This window comes from Bufo bufo, chromosome 2, assembly GCF_905171765.1.
Source record: "Bufo bufo chromosome 2, aBufBuf1.1, whole genome shotgun sequence".
Lineage (NCBI taxonomy): Eukaryota > Metazoa > Chordata > Amphibia > Anura > Bufonidae > Bufo > Bufo bufo.
In genome coordinates this window covers 28,026,317-28,049,679 of record NC_053390.1, presented here as the reverse complement: position 1 = coordinate 28,049,679, position 23,363 = coordinate 28,026,317, and the positions used below count along the sequence as shown (strand labels likewise).

At 45.0% G+C, this 23,363-nt stretch overlaps 3 protein-coding genes across 3 annotated transcripts in view; all 3 read left to right on the top strand.

Annotated features, from left to right (window-relative positions):
* Positions 1-23,363, top strand: part of LOC120990673 (zinc finger protein 585A-like) — a 1,368,789-nt gene that overhangs the window by 1,095,142 nt on the left and 250,284 nt on the right. The gene's annotated exons all lie outside the window — the stretch shown is intronic.
* LOC120991237 (gastrula zinc finger protein XlCGF17.1-like) overlaps positions 1-23,363 on the top strand; it is a 250,829-nt gene that overhangs the window by 43,163 nt on the left and 184,303 nt on the right. The gene's annotated exons all lie outside the window — the stretch shown is intronic.
* LOC120991901 (gastrula zinc finger protein XlCGF17.1-like) lies at positions 8,319-9,574 on the top strand. The gene is made up of 2 exons (XM_040420637.1): positions 8,319-8,329; positions 8,376-9,574. Exons 1-2 carry the CDS (start codon positions 8,319-8,321, stop codon positions 9,487-9,489), a joined length of 1,125 nt encoding a protein of 374 aa, XP_040276571.1. The 3' UTR covers positions 9,490-9,574.

Sequence of the window (23,363 nt, the reverse complement as noted above, 5' to 3'; positions counted from 1 at the left end):
GCTGTGATGTCCCAACAATACTAAGTTCAACAATCAGTATTATGTTGTCAGACCTGATTAAATATTCCAATCAATAGTGGCGATTTGCGTGATCTCGAATACTCTGAAAAACTATATCTGCATATAAAGCTATTGTAATCTAGAGGGGCAAAGGTTTAAAAGTAACATCAGGAAGTATTACTTTGCTGAGAGAGTAGTGGATGCATGGAATAGCCTTCCTGCAGAAGTGGTAGCTGCAAATACAGTGAAGGAGTTTAAGCATGCATGGGATAGGCATAAGGCCATCCTTCATATAAGATAGGGCCGGGGGCTATCCATAGTACTCAGTATATTGGGCAGACTAGATGGGCCAAATGGTTCTTATCTGCCGACACATTCTATGTTTCTATGTAAAACAGTGCTGTAATGTACAATTACTTACCGTGATCAGGAGTCCTTCCTCACCATCTCGAAAGTTGCTGCCAACCATTTTCATCACTTATATAGCGAATAGTGCGTGCGTGCGTGCGTGCGTATAATAGCGCAATCTAAAAGAATATCACGAATATTTGCCTAAATATTTGTGATAGATCGCGAATTCAAATATTGCCCCTGCCGCTCATCACTAGTGTGCAATGAACTGCACACCGATTGGTACAAGTCAGTATTGTGGTGACTCCCAGCATATTCTATATGGACTTACAGACATTACGGCATATTAAACATCATCTGTGTTTGAGCTTAGATACACACAAAGCTCAGAGACTCCACACACCGCACTGCCAGGAGCTTAGATACACACCGCACTGCCAGGAGCTTAGATACACACCGCACTGCCAGGAGCTTAGATAAACACCGCACTGCCAGGAGCTTAGATACACACCGCACTGCCAGGAGCTTAGATACACACCGCACTGCCAGGAGCTTAGATACACACGGAGCTCAGAGTCTCCAGACTCCACACACTGCACTGCCAGGAGCTTAGATACACCCGGAGCTCAGGGTTTTCCCGTCAGTGCAGCTTTATGAGGGTCTGAGTTTTGCGGGATGAGTTGTACTTTTTCTCGGCCTCATTATCGAGGACATGGGACTCACTGATTAACCTTTATTCTTTTCTTTTTTTTGGGAGGGAGGATAAAGAAAACCAGCAATACGAGCCTTCTGAATGAGCCACCAAGGATGGACAGGAAGGAGATCAGCAGAAGAATATTAGACCTCACCTTGGAGATCATCTCCCTGCTGAGCGAAGAGGTAAACTTTTCTAGATTTCTCTTCTCTTTATTGTATTCTGTAACAAGTCAGACATCGGGAAGGAGAATCCATCATAGGAAGTGATAGGAAGAGTCCAGGGTCCTGGAGAACGGCCTCCAGACCTTCCAAGTGATGGAGAACCTGAAGATCAGCCCCCAGTATGGTGAGTGATGTATCATGTGACCAGTGACCAATACTCATGTTGTAGGAGCCATGAGAAGGTAAGTAGGCACGTTGTACCAGGAGGAAAGGGCCGGAGGAGAGCACATGGCCCCTGAAGGGTTTATTCCCTAAGTGTCTCTCTCCATCCACAGGAGTACACAATAGTGAAGAAGACATCGGGGGACTGTGTGACTCCCATCATCCATCTCCAGGAGTCAGGAGGGTGGAGCAGGACCCCTCACCCCATCACAGAGCCTCCCCCTCACCCCCTGATACATGAGCAGAAGATCCTAGAACTCACCCACAAGATGATGGAGCTGCTGACTCGAGAGGTGACACTGCTGGGAATGCTGGGAAATTCTCCAGTAACAGCACTGGAGGGGTCTGGGTGATGACGGTGTCATTGTATTGTCAGGTTCCTATAAGGTGTCAGGATGTCACTGTCTATTTCTCCATGGAGGAGTGGGAGTATATAGAAGGACACAAGGATCTGTACAAGGAGGCCATGATGGAGGAGCACCAGCCTCTTATATCACAAGGTAAGAGCCGTCATGTGCAGTGTATACACGTGTGTGCAGTGACATGTAATGGAGGAGCACCAGCCTCTTATATCACAAGGTGAGACCCGTCATGTGCAGTGTATACACGTGTGTGCAGTGACATGTAATGGAGGACCACCAGCCTCTTATATCACAGGGTAAGAGCCGTCATGTGCAGTGTATACACGTGTGTGCAGTGACATGTAATGGAGGAGCACCAGCCTCTTATATCACAAGGTAAGAGCCGTCATGTGTAGTGTATACACGTGTGTGCAGTGACATGTAATGGAGGAGCACCAGCCTCTTATATCACAAGGTAAGAGCCGTCATGTGCAGTGTATACACGTGTGTGCAGTGACATGTAATGGAGGAGCACCAGCCTCTTATATCACAAGGTAAGACCCGTCATGTGCAGTGTATACACGTGTGTGCAGTGACATGTAATGGAGGAGCACCAGCCTCTTATATCACAAGGTAAGACCCGTCATGTGCAGTGTATACACGTGTGTGCAGTGACATGTAATGGAGGAGCACCAGCCTCTTATATCACAAGGTAAGAGCCGTCATGTGCAGTGTATACACGTGTGTGCAGTGACATGTAATGGAGGAGCACCAGCCTCTAATATCACAAGGTAAGAGCCGTCATGTGCAGTGTATACACGTGTGTGCAGTGACATGTAATGGAGGAGCACCAGCCTCTTATATCACAAGGTGAGACCCGTCATGTGCAGTGTATACACGTGTGTGCAGTGACATGTAATGGAGGAGCACCAGCCTCTTATATCACAAGGTAAGAGCCGTCATGTGCAGTGTATACACGTGTGTGCAGTGACATGTAATGGAGGAGCACCAGCCTCTTATATCACAAGGTAAGACCCGTCATGTGCAGTGTATACACGTGTGTACAGTGACATGTAATGGAGGAGCACCAGCCTCTTATATCACAAGGTGAGACCCGTCATGTGCAGTGTATACACGTGTGTGCAGTGACATGTAATGGAGGAGCACCAGCCTCTTATATCACAAGGTAAGACCCGTCATGTGCAGTGTATACACGTGTGTGCAGTGACATGTAATGGAGGAGCACCAGCCTCTTATATCACAAGTTAAGACCCGTCATGTGCAGTGTATACACGTGTGTGCAGTGACATGTAATGGAGGAGCAGCAGCCTCTTATATCACAAGGTAAGAGCCGTCATGTGCAGTGTATACACGTGTGTGCAGTGACATGTAATGGAGGGGCACCAGCCTCTTATATCACAAGGTAAGAGCCGTCATGTGCAGTGTATACACGTGTGTGCAGTGACATGTAATGGAGGAGCACCAGCCTCTTATATCACAAGGTATGACCCGTCATGTGCAGTGTATACATGTGTGTGCAGTGACATGTAATGGAGGAGCACCAGCCTCTTATATCACAAGGTAAGAGCCACCATGTGCAGTGTATACACGTGTGTGCAGTGACATGTAATGGAGGAGCACCAGCCTCTTATATCACAAGGTAAGAGCCGTCATGTGCAGTGTGTACATGTGTGTGCAGTGACATGTAATGGAGGAGCACCAGCCTCTTATATCACAAGGTAAGACCCGTCATGTGCAGTGTATACACGTGTGTGCAGTGACATGTAATGGAGGAGCACCAGCCTCTTATATCACAAGGTAAGAGCCGTCATGTGCAGTGTATACACGTGTGTGCAGTGACATGTAATGGAGGAGCACCAGCCTCTTATATCACAAGGTAAGAGCCGTCATGTGCAGTGTGTACACGTGTGTGCAGTGACATGTAATGGAGGAGCACCAGCCTCTTATATCACAAGGTAAGAGCCGTCATGTGCAGTGTATACACGTGTGTGCAGTGACATGTAATGGAGGAGCACCAGCCTCTTATATCACAAGGTAAGAGCCGTCATGTGCAGTGTATACACGTGTGTGCAGTGAGTAGATCCAGAAGTTAGACTCCTTAAGCATCATGTTAGGCCCCTGCATTTGCTTTATGAGTCCAGTAGCTCCCCAGTAGCGGTAGATTTCTTTGTCTGAATAATTACCTCTTAATAATTCTCCGGCATTGTACACCAGCGGGGTTCACTATTTAGACTAAGAAATGCCAGTCACATTCCCCCCAGTTTGTCTATGATACACCTCATCTAATGGTTCCAGAATCCTTCCAGGAATAGTGTAGGCCAGTTATAAGTGTTGGCACGTTCCAAATGGTGTGACTACTTCCCCTCCACAATCGCCATCAGTGCCCCACACAGTAAGGAAACATTATGGCGTACAGGACACAACATAAGGTGTATTAGACAGAACCACAGAAGGTAGACGGAGTCGAGCTGTGCAGACGACAGAGTGCAATAAGTAAAAGGAATCCCATAGTAACTACCTCAAAAGCCAGTCTTACTTCAGGGAGGTAGAATATGGCTCAGGAGGACGATTCTCACAGTATGAGGGAGTTTCTATGTGCTGTCTGTATCTTTCCTCACTAAAAATGAATAGGTCCGCACCCAAAGTGCGGACGTCTGAATGGAGCCTTACCTATTTTCCTATCTATCCAACCCCCCAGTCTTGCTATGTTATGAGTGATGGGTGTATATACTGAGAAGAGGTCGATGAGAGTTTCAGTGATCTCACAGGTTCCTGTCCAGGGCTGCATTCTCTTATGGTGCCGTCGTGGGCTCACAGAAAATATCCTGTAAATATCATCAGATCAGGGGCGTAGCTAAAGGCTCATGGGCCCCCATGCAAGAGCTCAGCTTGGGCCTCCCTTCCATCAGTGCTTTGTGGTCAGCGGCTCAGAAGCACATAGTCTTCGTGCTGCCTGAGGCAAAAATTTTAACTGTACCCCCCCCCCTTCCTTCACGCCAAATTCTTGACCTAACCCCTTCCCTCCAGCCAGTGATGTAACTTGAGCAGCATGTTCTTTCTATAATCCCAGTGTCTTCTTATGTGGCACAAGGGTCTTTGGACCCCCTCAGCCTCCTGGGCCCGGTAGCGACTGCTACCTCTGCACCCACTATAGTTTCGTCGCTGCATCAGATATTTTTCTTAGTTCCCCAAGGTTTTTCTTTATTCATTATGCTTAAATGAGTTTCTGCAGTGAGATTTCAGCAGCAGCAGAGGAGGGGGTACACTATGAAGTGCTTGTCAGCTAATCCCTAGGTGGGCATTATGGCATGGATTATTGTAGTGAATCCACCAGCTTCATCAGGTCAAAGAAATAAATCTAAGAATGAATGCAGTTTGTAATGAGGATTGTGGTGATAGATCCTATTTAAAGGGAATGTGTTATCGAAAAAAAATTCTGCCAGTAAAACCAGATAATGACCCATATCCCTTTTTTTGTAATCTATTTTTATTTTCTGATTTAAGTTTTTTCATTTTATTTCTTGAACATGATTATAGAGGCCGCAAACCTGCCTGAGTTGTTCTTAACAGCCTTTAGAGAGATGCTACAGCAGCCACCATGGGCCATATTACATATAACAGTCAGAAACAGATGCTGGAAGATGAACAGAACTATCTGTCATGAGGGCAGGGGCTTCTTCAGGGTCCTGTACAAGAAAAATAAAATGAAGCCGTCCTCACCTGACATCCAAAGTGGCAGCTTATCCTGGCACAGGCAGAGGGCAGTACAGGACATGTAGCTACTAGACACCAAATACAGAGGTTTTACCAAAGAAATGACCATCTTTATTGGTTGGACCTGAGTGGGAGGCCTTGTATGTTGAGTCTAGTTTCAACTACCGATGGCCCAGGAAAGACCATTGTATGTTAATATTGTATCCTGAGGCCATTGTTCATTATTGTTGAGCTCTGGCTGCAACAGTTATTCGTAGTGGCAGTCATCAGACACTCCCTAGGGTTGGGCAGTGACAGGAAGGTGCATCCTTTCTTCCATCGGGGGACACACCCTGGTGTTGGATCTCCTGCCTGATGGTAGTCAGTAACCAGGCCAGTTATAGAAGATAGACAAGTCTCTTTTTACTATAGTGCAAACTGGGAGTTGTAGTACATCTAATGCCATTAAAACACAGTTCCAAACAATTCACAGTGCAAATCTTTCACAATAGCAGTGTGTAGATATAAGCAATGGTGGGGACTAGTACTCTATCCTCTGTCCCTCTAGAATCTTAGGCTGGCAATAAGGTTCTTGTAAAACATGTCTGGAGATCCCAGGCTGAGGAGTACAGGATTAAAATATGGCTGGAGCATGTCATAGTGTGGAAGGGTGTATTAACAATGTCCCTCACACTGCAGTTAAGTCTTTATCAGCCTTTAAAGGGCTTTCTGAGATGTTTAAGATGGTGACCTGTCCCATCCTCACAGGAGTTCTGCTGCCATCTCAAACCGCTGATTGATATGGGTCCTAGGTGCCGGACCCCTACCAATCAGATATTAATGAACTATCCAGAGGTCATCAGTTAAAAAAAATCCCTATAAACAGCAAATACCTTACTGACTGATTCCAATGCTTGGCCATCCTGATTCTGGACCTTTTAATTCACCCTTTTATCTCCCTATTGTACTGTAAAGTACAGTTGGCTTTCTTCAGAGATGGTGATTCAGACCTAGTTTCTCTAAGGAGTGAGCACAGGTACCTCCCTTCTCTTCTTAAGCTAATACTAACATAAACTAGAAGCGGACCTAAGTCCATCTCCCAGCTTCGTACAAGGACAGAGTCAGGATTGTTAACCCTCAATTGTCTATACAAAACTATGAAGGAACAGTACAATATATAACAAGAAACAATTTTGCAAGTACCCTGTTTTAGGGTATTGCAATTGTATCTTGAGGGATGTATATAAGTGATAATTGTCATTCTAATCCTGACTTTAAACGTAAGTAGATAACTGCAGTAAAGTGCTCTGTACAGAGAAAGAAGAGATGCCTATTGCTAGCCTTAGAGGCCAGTGTGCAAACTGCAGGATATATAGATATTTTTATGGAAAATTTAAAACACCAAAAATTCTTTAAAGATACATTTAACATAAAAACATGATTTAAGCAGTAGTTCCCTTTAAATAGTAACTACACTTTAAAAAAAAAATTGATATGTCATAGGGACATATCAGAAGTGTTGATCAGCGGGGGTCTCAGCTCTGAGACCCACCCCGATTGGTAGAATGAGGGTTCAGAAGCGCTCAGCTTAGCAAGGTATCGTGTGAGACTGTAGACAATCTTGTAGGGTATTCTATTGAAACCAGCTACAGCCTTGCACTCTGCAGCGAGGAGGAAGCAGCACTCGGCTGAGCACTTCTTACCTCTCATTCTAGCAATCGGTTCCTGTTCTTATAGCTGGGACCCCACTGATCAACACTTTTGATATGTCCCTATGACATATCAAAAATTACTTGCTGTATCATTGTGAAGCTTACTTGGCATTAAAGGGCCACATGTATTGGTAGAAGGCAGGCTTGTTTGCCAGACAGAGGTTGTTTTTCAAAGCTAGATTTGTGTATTAAAACTAATGACTGGGTGTACAGCAGAATTCTGAACTTTGTCAGAGTATTACACAAAGCCTTCTTAGGCCGGAATCGCACGTCCGGTTTTTGGTTCAGTTTATTGAACCAAAGCCAGGAGTGAATTCAATGTGAATGGCTTTTACTTCCCATTCCAGCTGGAGCCTAAGGCCTCATGCACACAACTGTGTCCTTTTTGTGGTCTGCAAAACACGGATGCCGCCCTTGTGCGGTCAGCATTTTGCAGAACGGAATGTCTGGCCTCAATAGAGCAGTCCTATCCTTGTCTTTGATATAGACAAGAATAGGACATGTTCTAATTTTTTTTTTTGCGGGGCAGCGGAACGGATGTTAGAGTGCTATCCACATCTTTTGTCGCCCCACTGAAGTGAATGGGTCAATATCTGACCCGCACAATATGGGGCTCGGACGCAGACACAAACCACTGTCGTGTGCATGAGGCCTAATAGGAATGTTATAGGTCTACTCTGTTATAGGTCTAATAGGAATGTCTACTCTGTAGTTTGGAAAAAAATACAATTTCTATTTTAACAGAAAATCCCAATAAGAACTCTGAGAGAAACTTCATATTATCACTAAATTATAAAGCAGAAGATGAAGATATCATGCAGCATGCTTCAGGAGAAAGCCTAATTGTACATCCAGGACTCCACAGTACAGATCTATCACGTAATCTCCCTTATCATGAAGGACCTTCTTCTGACCAATCTTGGATTGTTACAAGTACAGTTCAGAAAGGGGGTAAAAGGTTTCACTGTGATAAAGCGTTCACAAAGAGATCAAGACTTTTTACACACAAAAGATGTCAGACAGGGAAGATACCTCACTCCTGTGCAGAACGTGGGAAGTACTTTACAAATAAACAATATCTTGTTAAACATAAACTTCTCACAGGAGAGAAACCTCATCCATGTTCAGAATGTAGGAAATGCTTTACACAAAAATCAAGTCTTGTTACACATGACAGAATTCACAATGGAGAGAAGCCATATTCATGTTCAGAATTGAGGAAAAATATTACAGATGTATCAAGTTTTGTTAAGCATGAGAAGCATCACACAAGTGAGAAGCCGCTTTCATGTTCAGAATGTGGGAAATGTTTTACAAATAAATCACATCTTGTTAGGCATGACAAAATTCACACAGGAGAGAAGCCATATTCATGTTCAGAATGTGGGAAATGTTTTACAAATAAATCACATCTTGTTAGGCATGACAAAATTCACACAGGAGAGAAGCCATATTCATGTTCAGAATGTGGGAAATGTTTTACAAATAAATCACATCTTGTTAGGCATGACAAAATTTACACAGGAGAGAAGCCGTATTCATGTTCAGTTTGTGGGAAATGTTTTACAAATAAATCAGATCTTGTTAGGCATGAAAAAATTCACACAGGAGAGAAGCCGTATTCATGTTCAGAATGTGGGAAATGTTTTACAAATAAATCACATCTTGTTAGGCATGACAAAATTTACACAGGAGAGAAGCCGTATTCATGTTCAGTTTGTGGGAAATGTTTTACAAATAAATCAGATCTTGTTAGGCATGAAAAAATTCACACAGGAGAGAAGCCGTATTCATGTTCAGAATGTGGGAAATGTTTTACAAATAAATCAGATCTTGTTACACATGAGAGAATTCACACAGGAGAGAAGCCGTATTCATGTTCAGAATGTGGGAAATGTTTTACACAGAAATCTCAACTTGTTAAACATGAGAGAGTTCACACAGGAGAGAAACCGTATTCATGTTCAGAATGTTGGAAATGTTTTACAAATAGATCAGATCTTGTTAAACATGAGAGAAGTCACACAGGAGAGAAGCCACATTCATGTTCAGAATGTTGGAAATGTTTTACAAATAGATCAGATCTTGTTAAACATGAGAGAGTTCACACAGGAGTGAAGCCGTATTCATGTTCAGAATGTGGGAAATGTTTTACACAGAAATCTCAACTAGTTAAACATGAGAGAATTCACACAGGAGAGAAGCCGTTTTCATGTTCAGAATGTGGGAAACGTTTTGCACAGAAGCCAAGTCTTGTTGCACATCAGAGAAGTCACACACAAGAGAAGTAGAGAAGAGCAAATTACTTGAAATTTGTTTTAATTAGGATACAAATAAATTCAACCCAAATGCAAAGGGCTAAGATTGTGTGTTCACAAAGACATGATTAAACGTTTGACCGTGCGTATCCGCCAGAATGGTGGACACATCGCACATGTCATTTAAAGACTTTTTAGGAAACCTTGAACTCGCTTATATATCACAAACGGACACTTCCAGTGTGTTTTATTAAATCTAGCCAAGGTTGATATAGCACATGACCTCCTTTCCACTGGAAAAGCCTGAGCTGAATTCAATGTGATAAATTTCAAAATGGTGGTCGAACACCAAATAACACAGCCTCTCTACCAATTAATACTTTCATAGATTGGAAGTCAATTTTCTATAAATTGCACCAGTGAAAACTTTGTGTCCAGACTTTCGCCTTACCCTGTACTTTTAAAAAATAAAAATGGTCCAAAAAGAATCCCTTTTAGGGGGAAAGTGTTTGGTGGTGTTTATACATGCATGGTGGTGTCAGAAGAAGCAATGGCTTGTTTTGAACAAACATTCCAAAAATTCTCCTTTTTTTGGGAGCAAAATCAGTATAGTATTGACTCTGATAGACAATGTAGGAGATGTGCATGTAGGGGTAGTACTAAAGGCAGCAGTACAGTATGAAACCTGATGAACAAGGCAGGAGATGTGTGGATATATAGGGCTAGTAATAAAGGCAGCAGGGGCAGTAGTAGCTGCAGGCAGCAGTACAGTATAAAACCTGATAAACAAGGCAGGAGATCTGAGGCTATGTATGGGTAGTAGTAGACACAAAAAAAAATTGAGGTACAAGGCAGGAGATGTGTAGTTATATAAAGGTAGACATAAAGCCAGCAGGGGCAGTAGTAGCGGCAGCAACACAGTATGAAATATGACAAACAACGCAGAAAATATGCACCTGTATATGGGTAGTAGTAGTGGCAGGGGCAGTACTAGCTGCAGCAGCACTGTATGGAAAATGGACAGGCAGACACTGGCAGTGGTGCCAGTGATAAATAGCCACTAACTGCAATGGCAGATGTAGGCAGTAGCACCAGTCAAAGGTGTGTGATAATCCTCATGGATTTTCACAAATGTAATGTTTTCCACACTTTTGGGGGATATTTTGTCAGCTTTGGTGTGATACTGCCATCTGGGGAGCTGAATATCCTCTATGACAGCACACTGGACAAGACAGTACACCAATAACAAACTGGGTCCACTGCCACCTAAAAGTCGATGGGGCCAGGGTAGGTGCTAAAAAAAAGAGCACAGTCCAGGAACAATGGACCCTGGTTGTTTAGGTGGTGCTAATCAAATGCTGATGTGTGCTAGGTTGGTGTAGCTGTTGAAAATTTTGCAGAACGGAATGTCTGGCCTCAGTAGAGCAGTCCTATCCTTGTCTTTGATATGGACAACAATAGGACATGTTCTATTTTTTTATTTTTATTTTGCGGGGCAGCAGAACGGATGTTAGAGTGCTATCCACATCTTTTGTCGCCCCACTGAAGTGAATCGGTCCATATCCGATCCGCAAAATATGGGGCTCGGATGCGGACACAAATCACGGTCGAGTGCATGAGGCCAAATAGGAATGTTATAGGTTTGTCTACTCTGTAGTTTGGAAAAAAATACAATTTCTATTTTAACAGAAAATCCCAGTAAGAACTCTGAGGGAAACTTCATATTATCACTACATTATAAAGCAGAAGATGAAGATATCATGCAGCATGCTTCAGGAGAAAACCTAATTGTACATCCAGGACTCCACAGTACAGATCTATCACGTAATCTCCCTAATCATGAAGGACCTTTTTCTGACCAATCGTGGATTGTTACAAGTACAGTTCAGAAAGGGGGTAAAAGGTTTCACTGTGATAAAGCGTTCACAAAGAGATCAAGACTTTCTACGCACAAAAGATGTCACACAGGGAAGAAACCTCACTCCTGTGCAGAACGTGGGAAGCACTTTACATATAAACAATATCTTGTTAAACATAAGAAACTTCACACAGGAGAGAAACCTCATCCATGTTCATAATGTAGGAAATGTTTTGCACAAAAATCAAGTCTTGTTACACAAGGAGAGAATTCACAATGGAGAGAATTCAGGAAAAATATTACAGATGTATCAAGTTTTGTTGATTATGAGAAACATCACACAAGTGAGAAACCGCTTGTGTCGCACGTCCCCGTGATGTTCACGATCCAATTGGATATCTGTTCTATCAACTTTCGATGTTCTTTTCTGCGCCTACCATGTTGATCACGGTTAGCAGCGAATCAGGGTTCCACACCGGAGAGGGAGAGCGTGAGAAAGAGAGACCACATCCAAGGGAGATCAATGGATGAAATTTTATTGTGATCGAGCGAAAATGTGGGACAAATTATTAAAGCAGAAGAATTGAAGGAAAGGAGGGGGCGCGCGGCAATAACCCACTCCCGACTCGGGGAGGTAGTGACAATAAATACTAATACAGAACTCTTAAGATGCCTTGTTATTGGAATGATTAATAAAAAATTATAGGGAATGTCACTGGGGTATTTTGGATTTGGAAACGTTAGACAGGTGAGGCCCTGCTGCTGCTTTGTTGACTCTAGATAACTTCTGCCTGATAGCACGTCCCCGTGACTTCCACGATCTATTTGGATATCTTCTCTATCAACTTTCGATGTTCTTTTCTGAGCCTACCATGTTGATCACGGTTATTGGCGAATCAGGGTTCCACGCGGGAAAGGGATCGTGAGAAAGGGATACTACATCCAAGGGAGGTCAATGGCTACAATGTGATCGAGCTGAAATGTGGGACAAGTTATTAAAGCAGAAGGATAGAATGAAAGGGACAATTAAAGACTAAGTTTACAAATTTAATTCCCTGTCACCTATGCAGAGCAGGGGTTTTTCATCGCCAGAAATGGGTTAATGTCACCCACCAATGGAAAAGATGATTTTTTAAAATTTCGGTCCCTGTCACCTATGCAGAGCAGGGGTTTATTTATGGCAAAAATGGTCAAATGTCACCCAAGAATGTAACAGAAAAATTAGTGAAATTTATTAACCTGTCTACTAGGTAGAGCAGGGGTATATCACACCCAAAAATTGGTGAATTTCACCTGAAAATGTAACAGAAAAATTAGTGAAATGTTTTTACTAGAGATGGCCTTGCGGTTCGCCTGGCAGTCGTTTCGCGGCGAACTTTGCGTGTTTGCGATTCGCTAAACATGCGAACATATGGAGATATTCGCGCCCGCCATATTCTTTTTCATTGTGAAGAACATGGACATACCCCCTACCTTATAAATAAACCTGATCTGGCCGCCATTTTACATTCAGTGCTTTGCCAGTGTAGGGAGAGGTTGCTGTGTGGAGCAGGGACAGGCTGTTAGGGACACCAAACACTAGCTAATAGGGCCACAAAAGTCTTTTTAAGGACTGGTATAGGTGTGCTATCAATAGGTGTGATACACAGAGGGGTGCGATATACTTATAATATACTTTTATAATGAGTCAAAAACACATAGATCTATATAGTAATCACCTGAAAAGTCAGGGGCCTAGGGGCTTACTAGGGCAATTTTTATATAGGGTAAGGTTCCGGATGGGGTCGCTCTTATCAGGGCGGGTGGTCTGTGGTTAGGCTATCAGAGCCAGAATAGCACCCCCCTGTAGCGCAATATCAGGGACAATTCTTTGCCCACCCTGTCCTTCAATACCACATCATCATCTAGCCCAGGGATAGATTTTTTTTGCTTTCCCTTCGGGATTCATCGATGTGCACTGGAACCCCCCGGATTGTGGTTGGACATATGGTTTCTGATTTAGTGCCCCTGAGCACTTGTTATTGCCGACCACATCTATGCTTTTTGCTTAACTTTAATAATTTCATTTATTTTCATTTTGAGGGATATCTTTTCCATTCACACGTCCGCAAAATGGGTCAGCATCCGTTCCGCAATTTTGCGGAACGGGTGCAGACCCATTCATTTTCAATGAGGCCGGAATGTGCTGTCCGCATCCGCATTTGCGGTACCGCACTTCTTCATCCGTGCTTCCGTTTCCGCAAAAAAATAGAACATGTCCTATTCTTGTCCGCAATTGCAGACAAGATTAGGCATTTTCTATTATAGTGCTAGCGATGTGCGGTCTGCAAATTGCAGAATGCACATTGCCGATGTCCGTGTTTTTCGGATCCGCAAAACACTTACGGACGTGTGAATGGACCCTCAGTAACATTATTATTATTATTTTTTTTAAATATCAATTTTTATTGATCATTCATATTTAGTAGTACATAGCCATGTAATGGGTTTAAGTACACACATAATGCTTCCATTAATGTTAATCAGTTTCAAAGAATCACATATATAATAGCATGAAACATATACAAATGAGATTTGCACACAATAACATTACCATCCATTATCAATTAAATCAGTCATATGAATAAAGTTGACCTACTGTTACCTCACATAAGTCATCTTAATTTTCCAACTTTTACCCCCTCCCCCCTAAACAATGGGGTGTCCCTCCTTCAACACAGGTAAGATTAACAACCTAATCGACCAATAGCCTCCCCAAGGATCCTGCTATCTTATTCTTTAGGTACCACTCTGAACCCAACTCAATTCTTTGTCTGAGTATACCGTTGACATGAAAATCTTCCATTTTTTAAAGAACGAACTGATTAATGACCCTCCAGCCTGCTCCACCTCCATTCTTTCCATATCAAAGCACTTCTTGATTTGTATGAATATCATAGTAACATTATTAAAGGTTACGTTTTATCTTTATGTATATTCTAATGGATTGCCTTCCTTGTACAATGTTATAATGTACTTTCTATGTTAGACAGTATATTATAGTGCATTTGTATTGTGCGGCAGTTGTGTGCGGTTCTGCTGCGATACTGCAGGTATATAGAGCGACAAGCGTTATTGGGACAAATAATTTCTACTGGTGTGATTTACCAGTCCCCCCCCCCAAAAAAACTGATTGAAGCGGGGGGTTATATACCAGTATACTTTCTTTATAGTGCATTTGGGTACTGTATAGTGCATTTGCGCATGCGCGTACGCGAAAATTATATTGCCGATATTTCGCATTGAAAAAAATTATGAATGGAGATCGCAAATTCGAATAATACATCTGGTATATCACTGTCCATGTTGTGGGACTATTTGTGCATTTCTAGTAATTATTTCTTGGCTGCAGATATGAGCTGAAGGTTTTTCAGGTTCGCCTGGCATCTAAATGAATGGAACCCGCCGCAAACTTGCGGTTCGCGAACATTTGATCACGTTCGCGAACCGTCCCGGCAGATGTTCGTCCATCACTAGTTTTTACCTGTCTACTAGGTATAGCAGTGGTATATCACAGCCCAAAATTGGTGAATTACACCCAAAAATGTAACAGACAAATTTGTGAAATGTTATCTGTCTACTAGGTAGAGCAGTGGTATATCACACCCAAAAATTGGTGAATTTCACCCGAATATGAAACAGACAAATTAGTGAAATGTTACCTGTCTACTAGGTAGAGCAGGGGTATATCACACCCAAAAATTGGTGAATTTCACCCGAATATGAAACAGACAAATTAGTGAAATGTTACCTGTCTACTAGGTAGATCAGGGGTGTATAACACCCAAATAGTGGTAAATTTCACCAGAAAATGTAACAGACAAATTAGTGAAATGAATTAAAATAAAATACGTACAAATTAAAAAAATAAACTTGATTTATGAGGTGGAGGTCCATATGGAGTAGGAGTTTGAGGAGGCGGTGGACGTAGCAGTGTAGGTGGAAGCGGCGGTGGAGGACGAGGTAGTCAACACTGGTGTTTGGTTTTAATTTTAATTTTTTATTAGAGTACACTCCAAATGAGTGTGAAATGAGCAATTGCGCTGTAGTATAACAATGGCTGCTTAGCGCCGGTATACATGTCTATTCTGCACAAGGTACGGACAAGTCCTGTGGGATCCATGCCTGGTTCATTTTAATGAATGTGAGCTTGTCCACATTGGCTGTGGACAGGCGGCTGCGCTTGTCTGTGATGACGCCCCCTGCCGTGCTAAACACACGTTCAGATAATACACTGGCTGCAGGGCAGGCCAGCAGCTCCAAGGCGTAAAGGGCAAGCTCAGGCCATGTGCCCAATTTGGAGACCCAGAAGTTGAAGGGGGCAGTCCCGTCATTCAGTACGTGTAGACGTGTGCACACATACTGCTCCACCATGTTGGTGAAATGCTGCCTCCTGCTAAGACGTTCCATATCGGCTCGTGGTGCTGGTTGTTGTGGCGTGCTGACAAAGCTTTTCCACATTTCGGCCATGCTAACCCTGCCTTCTGAGGTACTGGTGGTGCCCCAGCTGCATTGGCGACCTCTTCCTCCTCCTCTGCCTTCGCCTTGTGCTTCCACTGTGCCCCCGCTGTCAGGTGGGAATGCCACCAGCAGCGCATCTACCAGCGTGCGCTTGTACTCGCGCATCTTACGATCACGCTCCAGTGACGGAATTAAGGACGGTATGTTGTCCTTGTAACAGGGATCCAGCAGCATGGTCACCCAGTAATCAGCACAAGTTAGAATGTGGGCAACTTGGCGGTCGTTGCGGAGACACTGCAGCATGTAATCGCTCATGTGTGCCAGGCTGCCCAGAGGCAACGAAAAGCTGTCCTCTGTGGGAGGTGTATCGTCTGTGTCCTCTGTATCCCCCCAGCCACGCACCAGTGATGGCAATGAGCTGGTTTGAATGCCACCCTGCTGTGAACACGGTTCCTCCTCCATCTCCTCCTCGTCATCCTCCACCTCGTCATCCTCCAGAACTGTGCCCTGGCTGGACAATTGTGTACCTGGCGTTTGTGGGTGCAGGAACCCACCCTCGGAGCCACTTGTGAATGACTGGCTGGAAACCCTATGAAATGATTCCTCCTCCTCCTCCTGTGCCACATCCTCTTCCATCATTGCCAGAAGCGTTTTTTCAAGGAGGCATAGAAGTGGGATAGTAACGCTGAGAACAGCGTTATCGGCACTGGCCATGTTGGTGGAGTACTCGAAACAGCGCAACAAGGAACACAGGTCTCGCATGGAGGCCCAGTCATTGGTGGTGAAGTGGTGCTGTTCCGCAGAGCGACTGACCCGTGCGTGCTGCAGCTGAAACTCCACTATCGCCTGCTGCTGCTCGCACAGTCTGGCCAGCATGTGCAAGGTGGCTTTCCACCTTGTGGGCACGTCGCATATGAGGCGGTGAGCGGGAAGGCTGAAGTTACGCTGCAGCGCTGACAGGCGAGCAGCAGCAGGGTGAGAACGCCGAAAGCGCGCATAGACGGCCCGCACTTTATGCAGCAGCTCTGACATATCGGGGTAATTTTTAAGGAACCTCTGCACCACCAAATTCAGCACATGCGCCAGGCAAGGGATGTGCGTCAAACCGGCTAGTCCCAGAGCTGCTACGAGATTTCGCCCATTATCGCACACCACCAGGCCGGGCTTGAGGCTCACTGGCACCAACCACTCATCGCTCTGTTGTTCCATGCCCGTCCGCAGCTCTTGCGCGCTGTGGGGTTTGTCCCCCAAACAGATAAGTTTTAAAACTGTCTGCTGTCGTTTACCCCTGACTGGGCTGAAGTTGGTGGTAAAAGTGTTACGCTGACCGGATGAGGAGCCGGTAGAGGATGAGGAGTAGGAGGAGGAAGCAACAGAAGGCAAACTGAAGCGCCCTGCAATCCTCGGTGGTGGAAGGACATGCGCCAAACTGCTATCCGCCTCCGGCCCAGCTGCCACTGCATTTACCCAGTGTGCTGTTAGGCCCCTTTCACACGGGCGAGTATTCCGCGTGGAATGCGATGCGTGAGTTGAACGCATTGCACCCGCACTGAATCATTTCTATGGGGCTGTGCACACGAGCGGTGATTTTCACGCATCACTTGTGCGTTGCGTGAAAATCGCAGCATGCTCCTCTTTGTGCGTTTTTCACGTAACGCAGGCCCCATAGAAATGAATGGGGTTATAACATGGTTATAAGGGAAAATAATAGCATTCTGAATACAGAATGCATAGTACAATAGCTCTGGAGGGGTTAAAAAAAAATAAAAAAAAATTAAACTCACCTTAATCCACTTAATCGCGCAGCCCGGCTTCTCTTCTGTCTTCTTTGCTGTGTGCAGGAAAAGGACATGTGGTGACGTCACTCCGGTCATCACATGATCTATCACATGATCTTTTACCATGGTGATGGACCATGTGATGACCGGAGTGACGTCACCACAGGTCCTTTTCCTGCAATCAGCAAAGAAGGAGACAGAAGGAGATGCCGGCTGCGCGATCAAGTGGACTAAGGTGAGTTTAATTTTTAATTTTTTACCCCTCCAGCCCTATTTTACTATGCATTCTGTATTCAGAATGCTATTATTTTCCCTTATAACCATGTTATAAGGGAAAATAATATAATCTACAGAACACCGATCCCAAGCCCGAACTTCTGTGAAGAAGTTCGGGTTTGGGTACCAAACATGCGCGATTTTTCTCACACGAGTGCAAAACGCATTACAATGTTTTGCACTCGCGTGGAAAAATCGCGCATGTTCCCGCAACGCACCCGCACCTTTTCCCGCAAAGCCCGTGTGAAAGAGGCCTTATGGAGATATAACGTCCCTGACCGTGCTTACTGGTCCACGTATCCGTAGTTAGGTGGACCTTGCCACAGATGGTGTTGCGCAGTGCACACCTGATTTTGTCCCCCACTTGGTTATGCAGGGAAGGGATGGCACACCTGGAAAAGTTCTGTGGGACAGCCACCGTCATAAGGCTTTCAAAGCTCTCTGTCTCCACCCGACGGTATGACAGCATTTCAAAGGACAGTAATTTTGAAATGCTGGCATTTAGGGCCAGGGATCGCGGGTGGGTACTTCCTCTTCTGCTCCAGCGTTTGGGAGATGGAGAGCTAAACGCTTCCATGGGACATTGTGGAGATGCTTGGTGACCCAGGTGGTGGTGTTGCTGGCAGATCCTCTGTTTGCGGGGTGACAGGTGGCACTGTCACTCCAGAGGTGGATGAAGAGGCCGAGACTGCAGCAGAAGAGGAAGCAGGAGGAGCCAGAGACCTTTCTTGATTTTTGAGGTGTCTACTCCACTGCAGCTCGTGTTTTGCACTTAAATGCCTGGTCATGCAGGTTGTGCTCAGGTTGAGAACGTTTATGCCTCGCTTCAGGCTCTGATTGCACAGCGTGCAAACCACTCGTGTCTTGTTGTCAGCACATTGTCTGAAGTACTGCCATGCCAGGGAACTCCTTGGAGCTGGCTTTTGTGTGCTCTGTCTCTTGCTGCGGTGGGCAGTAGCAGGCGTATTGTTTAGGGGACGGCCTCTGCGCTTTTGCACCCTGCTCCCTCTTCTGCTGTGCTGGTGGCTCTGTGCGACCACCGCCTCTTCCTCTGAACTACACAGGTCACTCGCATGACCTTGATTGCATGTGGGTCGAGGACCTGATCGTCCTCCACATCATCTTCCACCCAGTCTTCACCCCTGCCCTCCTTGTTGGACTGCACACTTTCGAAAGCCACAGCAGTTGGCACCTGTGTTTCGTCATAATCCGAGACATGCTGCGATGGTCCTCCCATGTACTCATCTTGAAACATAAGTGGTTGGGCATCGGTGCACTTAATCTCTTCCACTTCTGGGACAGGGCTAGGTGGCTAGCACTGGGAAACCCTGCTAGCAGAGTCATCAAAAAGCAGAAGAGACTGCTGCATGACTTGGGGCTCAGACTGCTTGGCTGATTTGCAAGGGGGTGAGGTGAAAGACTGATGGACATCGGCTGCAGGTGCCAACTCTGATCTTTCAGCAGGAGACTGGGTGGGAGACCATGTAAAGGAACTGGAGGCACTGTCAGCAACCCAATCTACTATCGCCTGTACTTGTTCAGGCCTCACCATTCGTAGAGCCGCATTAGGCCCGACCAAATACCGCTGAAGGTACTGTCGCCTACTCGCACCTGAGGAAGGTGTTTCACTTGTGTGTGTAGCTGGCACAGATCGACCATGTCCTCTCCCTGCAACAGGAGCTCCACCAGCAGCACCACAACCGGGGCCACGTCCCTTATTTGACGCTCTCCTCATATTTCTCAAATTTAGGATCTCAAAATGGGTGTTTTAATAACAGAATAGAACAACAGTATCTAACGCGTGTATCTCACAATGACAGATGCAGCAAAGGCTGCAAAATTAAGTTTTTTGCCCTAAATGGGTGTTTTTTTAATAGCAGAATAGAACAACAGTATCTAAAGGGTGTATCTCACACGTACAAATGCAGACAAGGCCGCAAATTACAATTTTTGCCCAAAATGGGTGTTTTTTTAATACCAGAATAGCACAGCAGTATCTAAAGGGTGTATCTCACAATGACAGATGCAGCAAAGGCTGCAAATTAAGTATTTTGCCCAAAATGGGTGTTTTTTAAAACCCAGAAAATTATTGAAGTATTTTAAGCTTGTTTTAACAATAACAGATGCAGCAAAGGCTGCAATATTAAGTACTTTGCCCAAAATTAGTGTTTTTTTTACTAACAGAATATGACAGCAGTATATAACGCTTGAATTTCTCACGTGCAGATGCAGCAAGGGCTGTAAAATTGAGTATTTTGCCTAAAAAGGGTGTTTTTTAAAACCCAGAAAATTATAGCTGTATTTCTAGCCTAAATTGCACACTGACAAATGCTGCAAAGGCACCAGATGTAGGATATTGCCAAAAATGGGTGTTTTTTTTAAACCCAGATTATTATTGCAGTATTTCAAGCTTGGATTTGAATGTCACAAAAGCACATATGCTGTGCTGGTGCACTGAACTTGCATAAAATGGCCACCGCTGCCCACATAACTAACAGAGGGATAAAAGTACTTTTTCTCTGTCACTGGGCTGAGGGCAGGGTAAAAAGATTGTGCGCTGCACCCACAAAACTAAATCTAGGTAGATCACTGAGTTAACAAGCACTTCTGATTAAAGATTCTTTCCTATTCTCTCCCTCTCAGCAGCAGCATCCTCTCCCTACACAAGTAACAGCAGAGTGACGTGCAGCGATACATGACTCCAGCTTATATAGAGGCTGGGTCACATGCTGCACTGGCCAATCAAAGCCATGCCATTAGTAGGCATGGCTGTGATGGCTTCTAAGGGCACAGAGATAAACGCTTGTTGATTAGCTGCTCTGCAGCCATTTAAAAAGCACCAATAAATCGCCCAACACCGAACCCAAATTTTTTACTGAAATGTTCGGGTCTGGGGTCCAAAAATCCTAAAGTTCGGGTTCGCTCAACCCTAGTAATAGGTTAAGGGGGCAATGTAGGTAGAGACATAATCAATGTCAGGAGGGCATATATGCAACATAAATGAGGCCAAGGTGGGTGACACAATGCTAGAACATGCACTTACAAAGCTAAGTAGTACAACAGTAGCTGAGAACAGCAGAGGAGCTGGATATAGCATCAGAGAAGATATAGGCATTATCCTTCTGGGGGAAATTATCTCAGCATAGACATAGTAATGGTGAAGAAGGAGAGCATGGTGTCTGGAGGCATAGTGGTAGTAACATGTGTAGGGATGCCAGGTGTGGTGTCTTTCTAGGCGCAGTGCGGTTGTGCCGGTGGCGAGATCCCGCAGGACTATGCTGATAGAGGCAGGCAAACTGTGGTGATGCAGGAATAGGTGGCGTTTCCCCCGTGTGTAGAAGAAACGCCATGTGGAGGGGGCAGAGCATAGAATACAAATGGTAGAAGCGCAGGAGAGAGTTGAATAAGCAAATGAAGAATGGAAATGTTAATAGAGGAAGAATAGGATGTATGTGCCAGAGAGAGAATGAATGAATGAGCAATAGAGGATTCAAGTGCAGATGGAGAATTTGTGTGAAGAAGAATGTCTAGAAAAGGAGAGAGAGGGGGGGGGGGGGATGATGTATGTGGAAGTGGGGATTGTGAGGTGTAAGAAGAGAAAGTGGTGAGGAGGGGAGAAGGAGAAGAGGACAGTGGAAAGTGAAGAAAGCATAAAAGAAGGAAAGAAGTGTGTGATGTTAGGGATAAATAGTGTAACGTGTAGGATAATGTGTGCGAGAGAGATTAGATAAAGTTGGAGAGGATGAAATAAAAAGTCAGAAACAGTGGAAAATGTGAAAAAAGTGAAAGGATTATCAAATGAAAAATAAAATAAATGAAAAAAAAAGTATAAAATAAACACTCATTCAGATTACTCTTACAACTTCTCCTTTATAAAAAAAAAGGGTCCTATATTAATTAAAGGGAATCTGTCCTTAGGTACCTGTAACTGAAACCAGCTGCATGTTTCCATGTGCACCAGCCATATACAGCGCATGTGCCGAATGCACTGCAAGACTTCAGGGCCAGGTATGAGTATGTCTACACTGCCTGGTCCTGTCATGACATCAAGGCAAGTGAGCAAAGCTTCGGGTGCAACACTGACACCTTTGTTGCACCCAGGGCCTAATCTGCATACAATGTAAAGCATTATTTCTCTGAATTTGTGGTACAGAGAAAGATGGGACATGAGTATTACACTCACCGGTAATCCGGTTTCCTGGAAGTCTCCATGACAGCACATCCTGAGACTGACTTCCTCTGATAGGACATGAAAAAACACAGAGAGGTTTAAATTCCCTCCATCACCAGTGTATTTTCAATGGAAGCAAGGATAAATGGATTCTAAATGAGAAACATATGAAACATAAAAAAATAGGATGGGAAATATGTGCTGTCATGTAGACTTCCAGGGAACCGGATTACCGGTGAGTGTAATACTCATTTCCCCGGTCGTCTCCATGACAGCACATCCTGAGAATTAACAAAGAACAAAAAATTAGGGAGAGGCTACAGCCAGTGGCGTACCGCCAATATAGGCAGACCACGCCGTTGCTATAGGGCCCGCGGCACAGGGGGCCCGGAGCACATGGAAGGCCCCGCCCCCTATGTCTCTGCACAGACAGTTTATTCATACACTACAGGCATTGAGGCAGCCTGTGCCCCGCCCACTTGTGTTCTCCCTCGGGCCCCCCTCCTCCCCCTGCTCCTAATTTCTAACCTCCGTGATCCGGGCTCCCTCCCTGCCACGCACTGCGTCTGCTCTGCTGCATAATTACACACTGGCCAATCAGCATTTAGCAGCGCAGAGAGGCTGCTGCTGATTAGCCAGTGTAGAATATTATAAATCTAGCTTAGCCTACTTTCACACTAGCGTTTTTTCTGGATCCGGCAGGGTTCAGAATGGTCAGAACTCTGGGTCAGAACTCTGGAAAGAATGGTCAGAACTCTGGAAACTGAAATTTAATGTGGATAAGTGCAAGATAATGCACCTGGGGCGTAAAAACCCAAGGGCAGGGCGTGGCCTGGACGTCTTCAGGAATGGCCGCGTGAAGACAGAGCTCCGCCGCCATTAGCTTCTAAAGGAGACTTTCCTACCGCGCCACTGCAGCACATGGGGAAAAAATTGCTGGGCAAGCCCTCCACCTCGTCCCGACCATCCGCCTGGGGGAATAAGACGCTTGATTCCTACCTCAGCCGTCCACTCCGCGCGGCTCCGTCCGGTTGCGGCCTGCTTCCATCTCAGGCCTCCGGCGCGTGTGAGGGTGAAGTGAAGAGCGCACAGCCGCCGACAGGTACGAGCAGCAATCCAGCCTTACGGCTTCCTACCTCCTCCCTGTCCCCACTAGCAAGGACTTTCCTACCCACTAGCGCTGTGGGGACGCAGCTAAAGCGCACAGGGGCAGGAGAGGGGCTACACCTAACAGGAGGCATAGCCGCCATTATGGCGCCAAAATCGGCAGCTAAACAAGCCAAACCAGTGGCCACTCCGTCCCAGAGACGGCGAGATTGGGCCG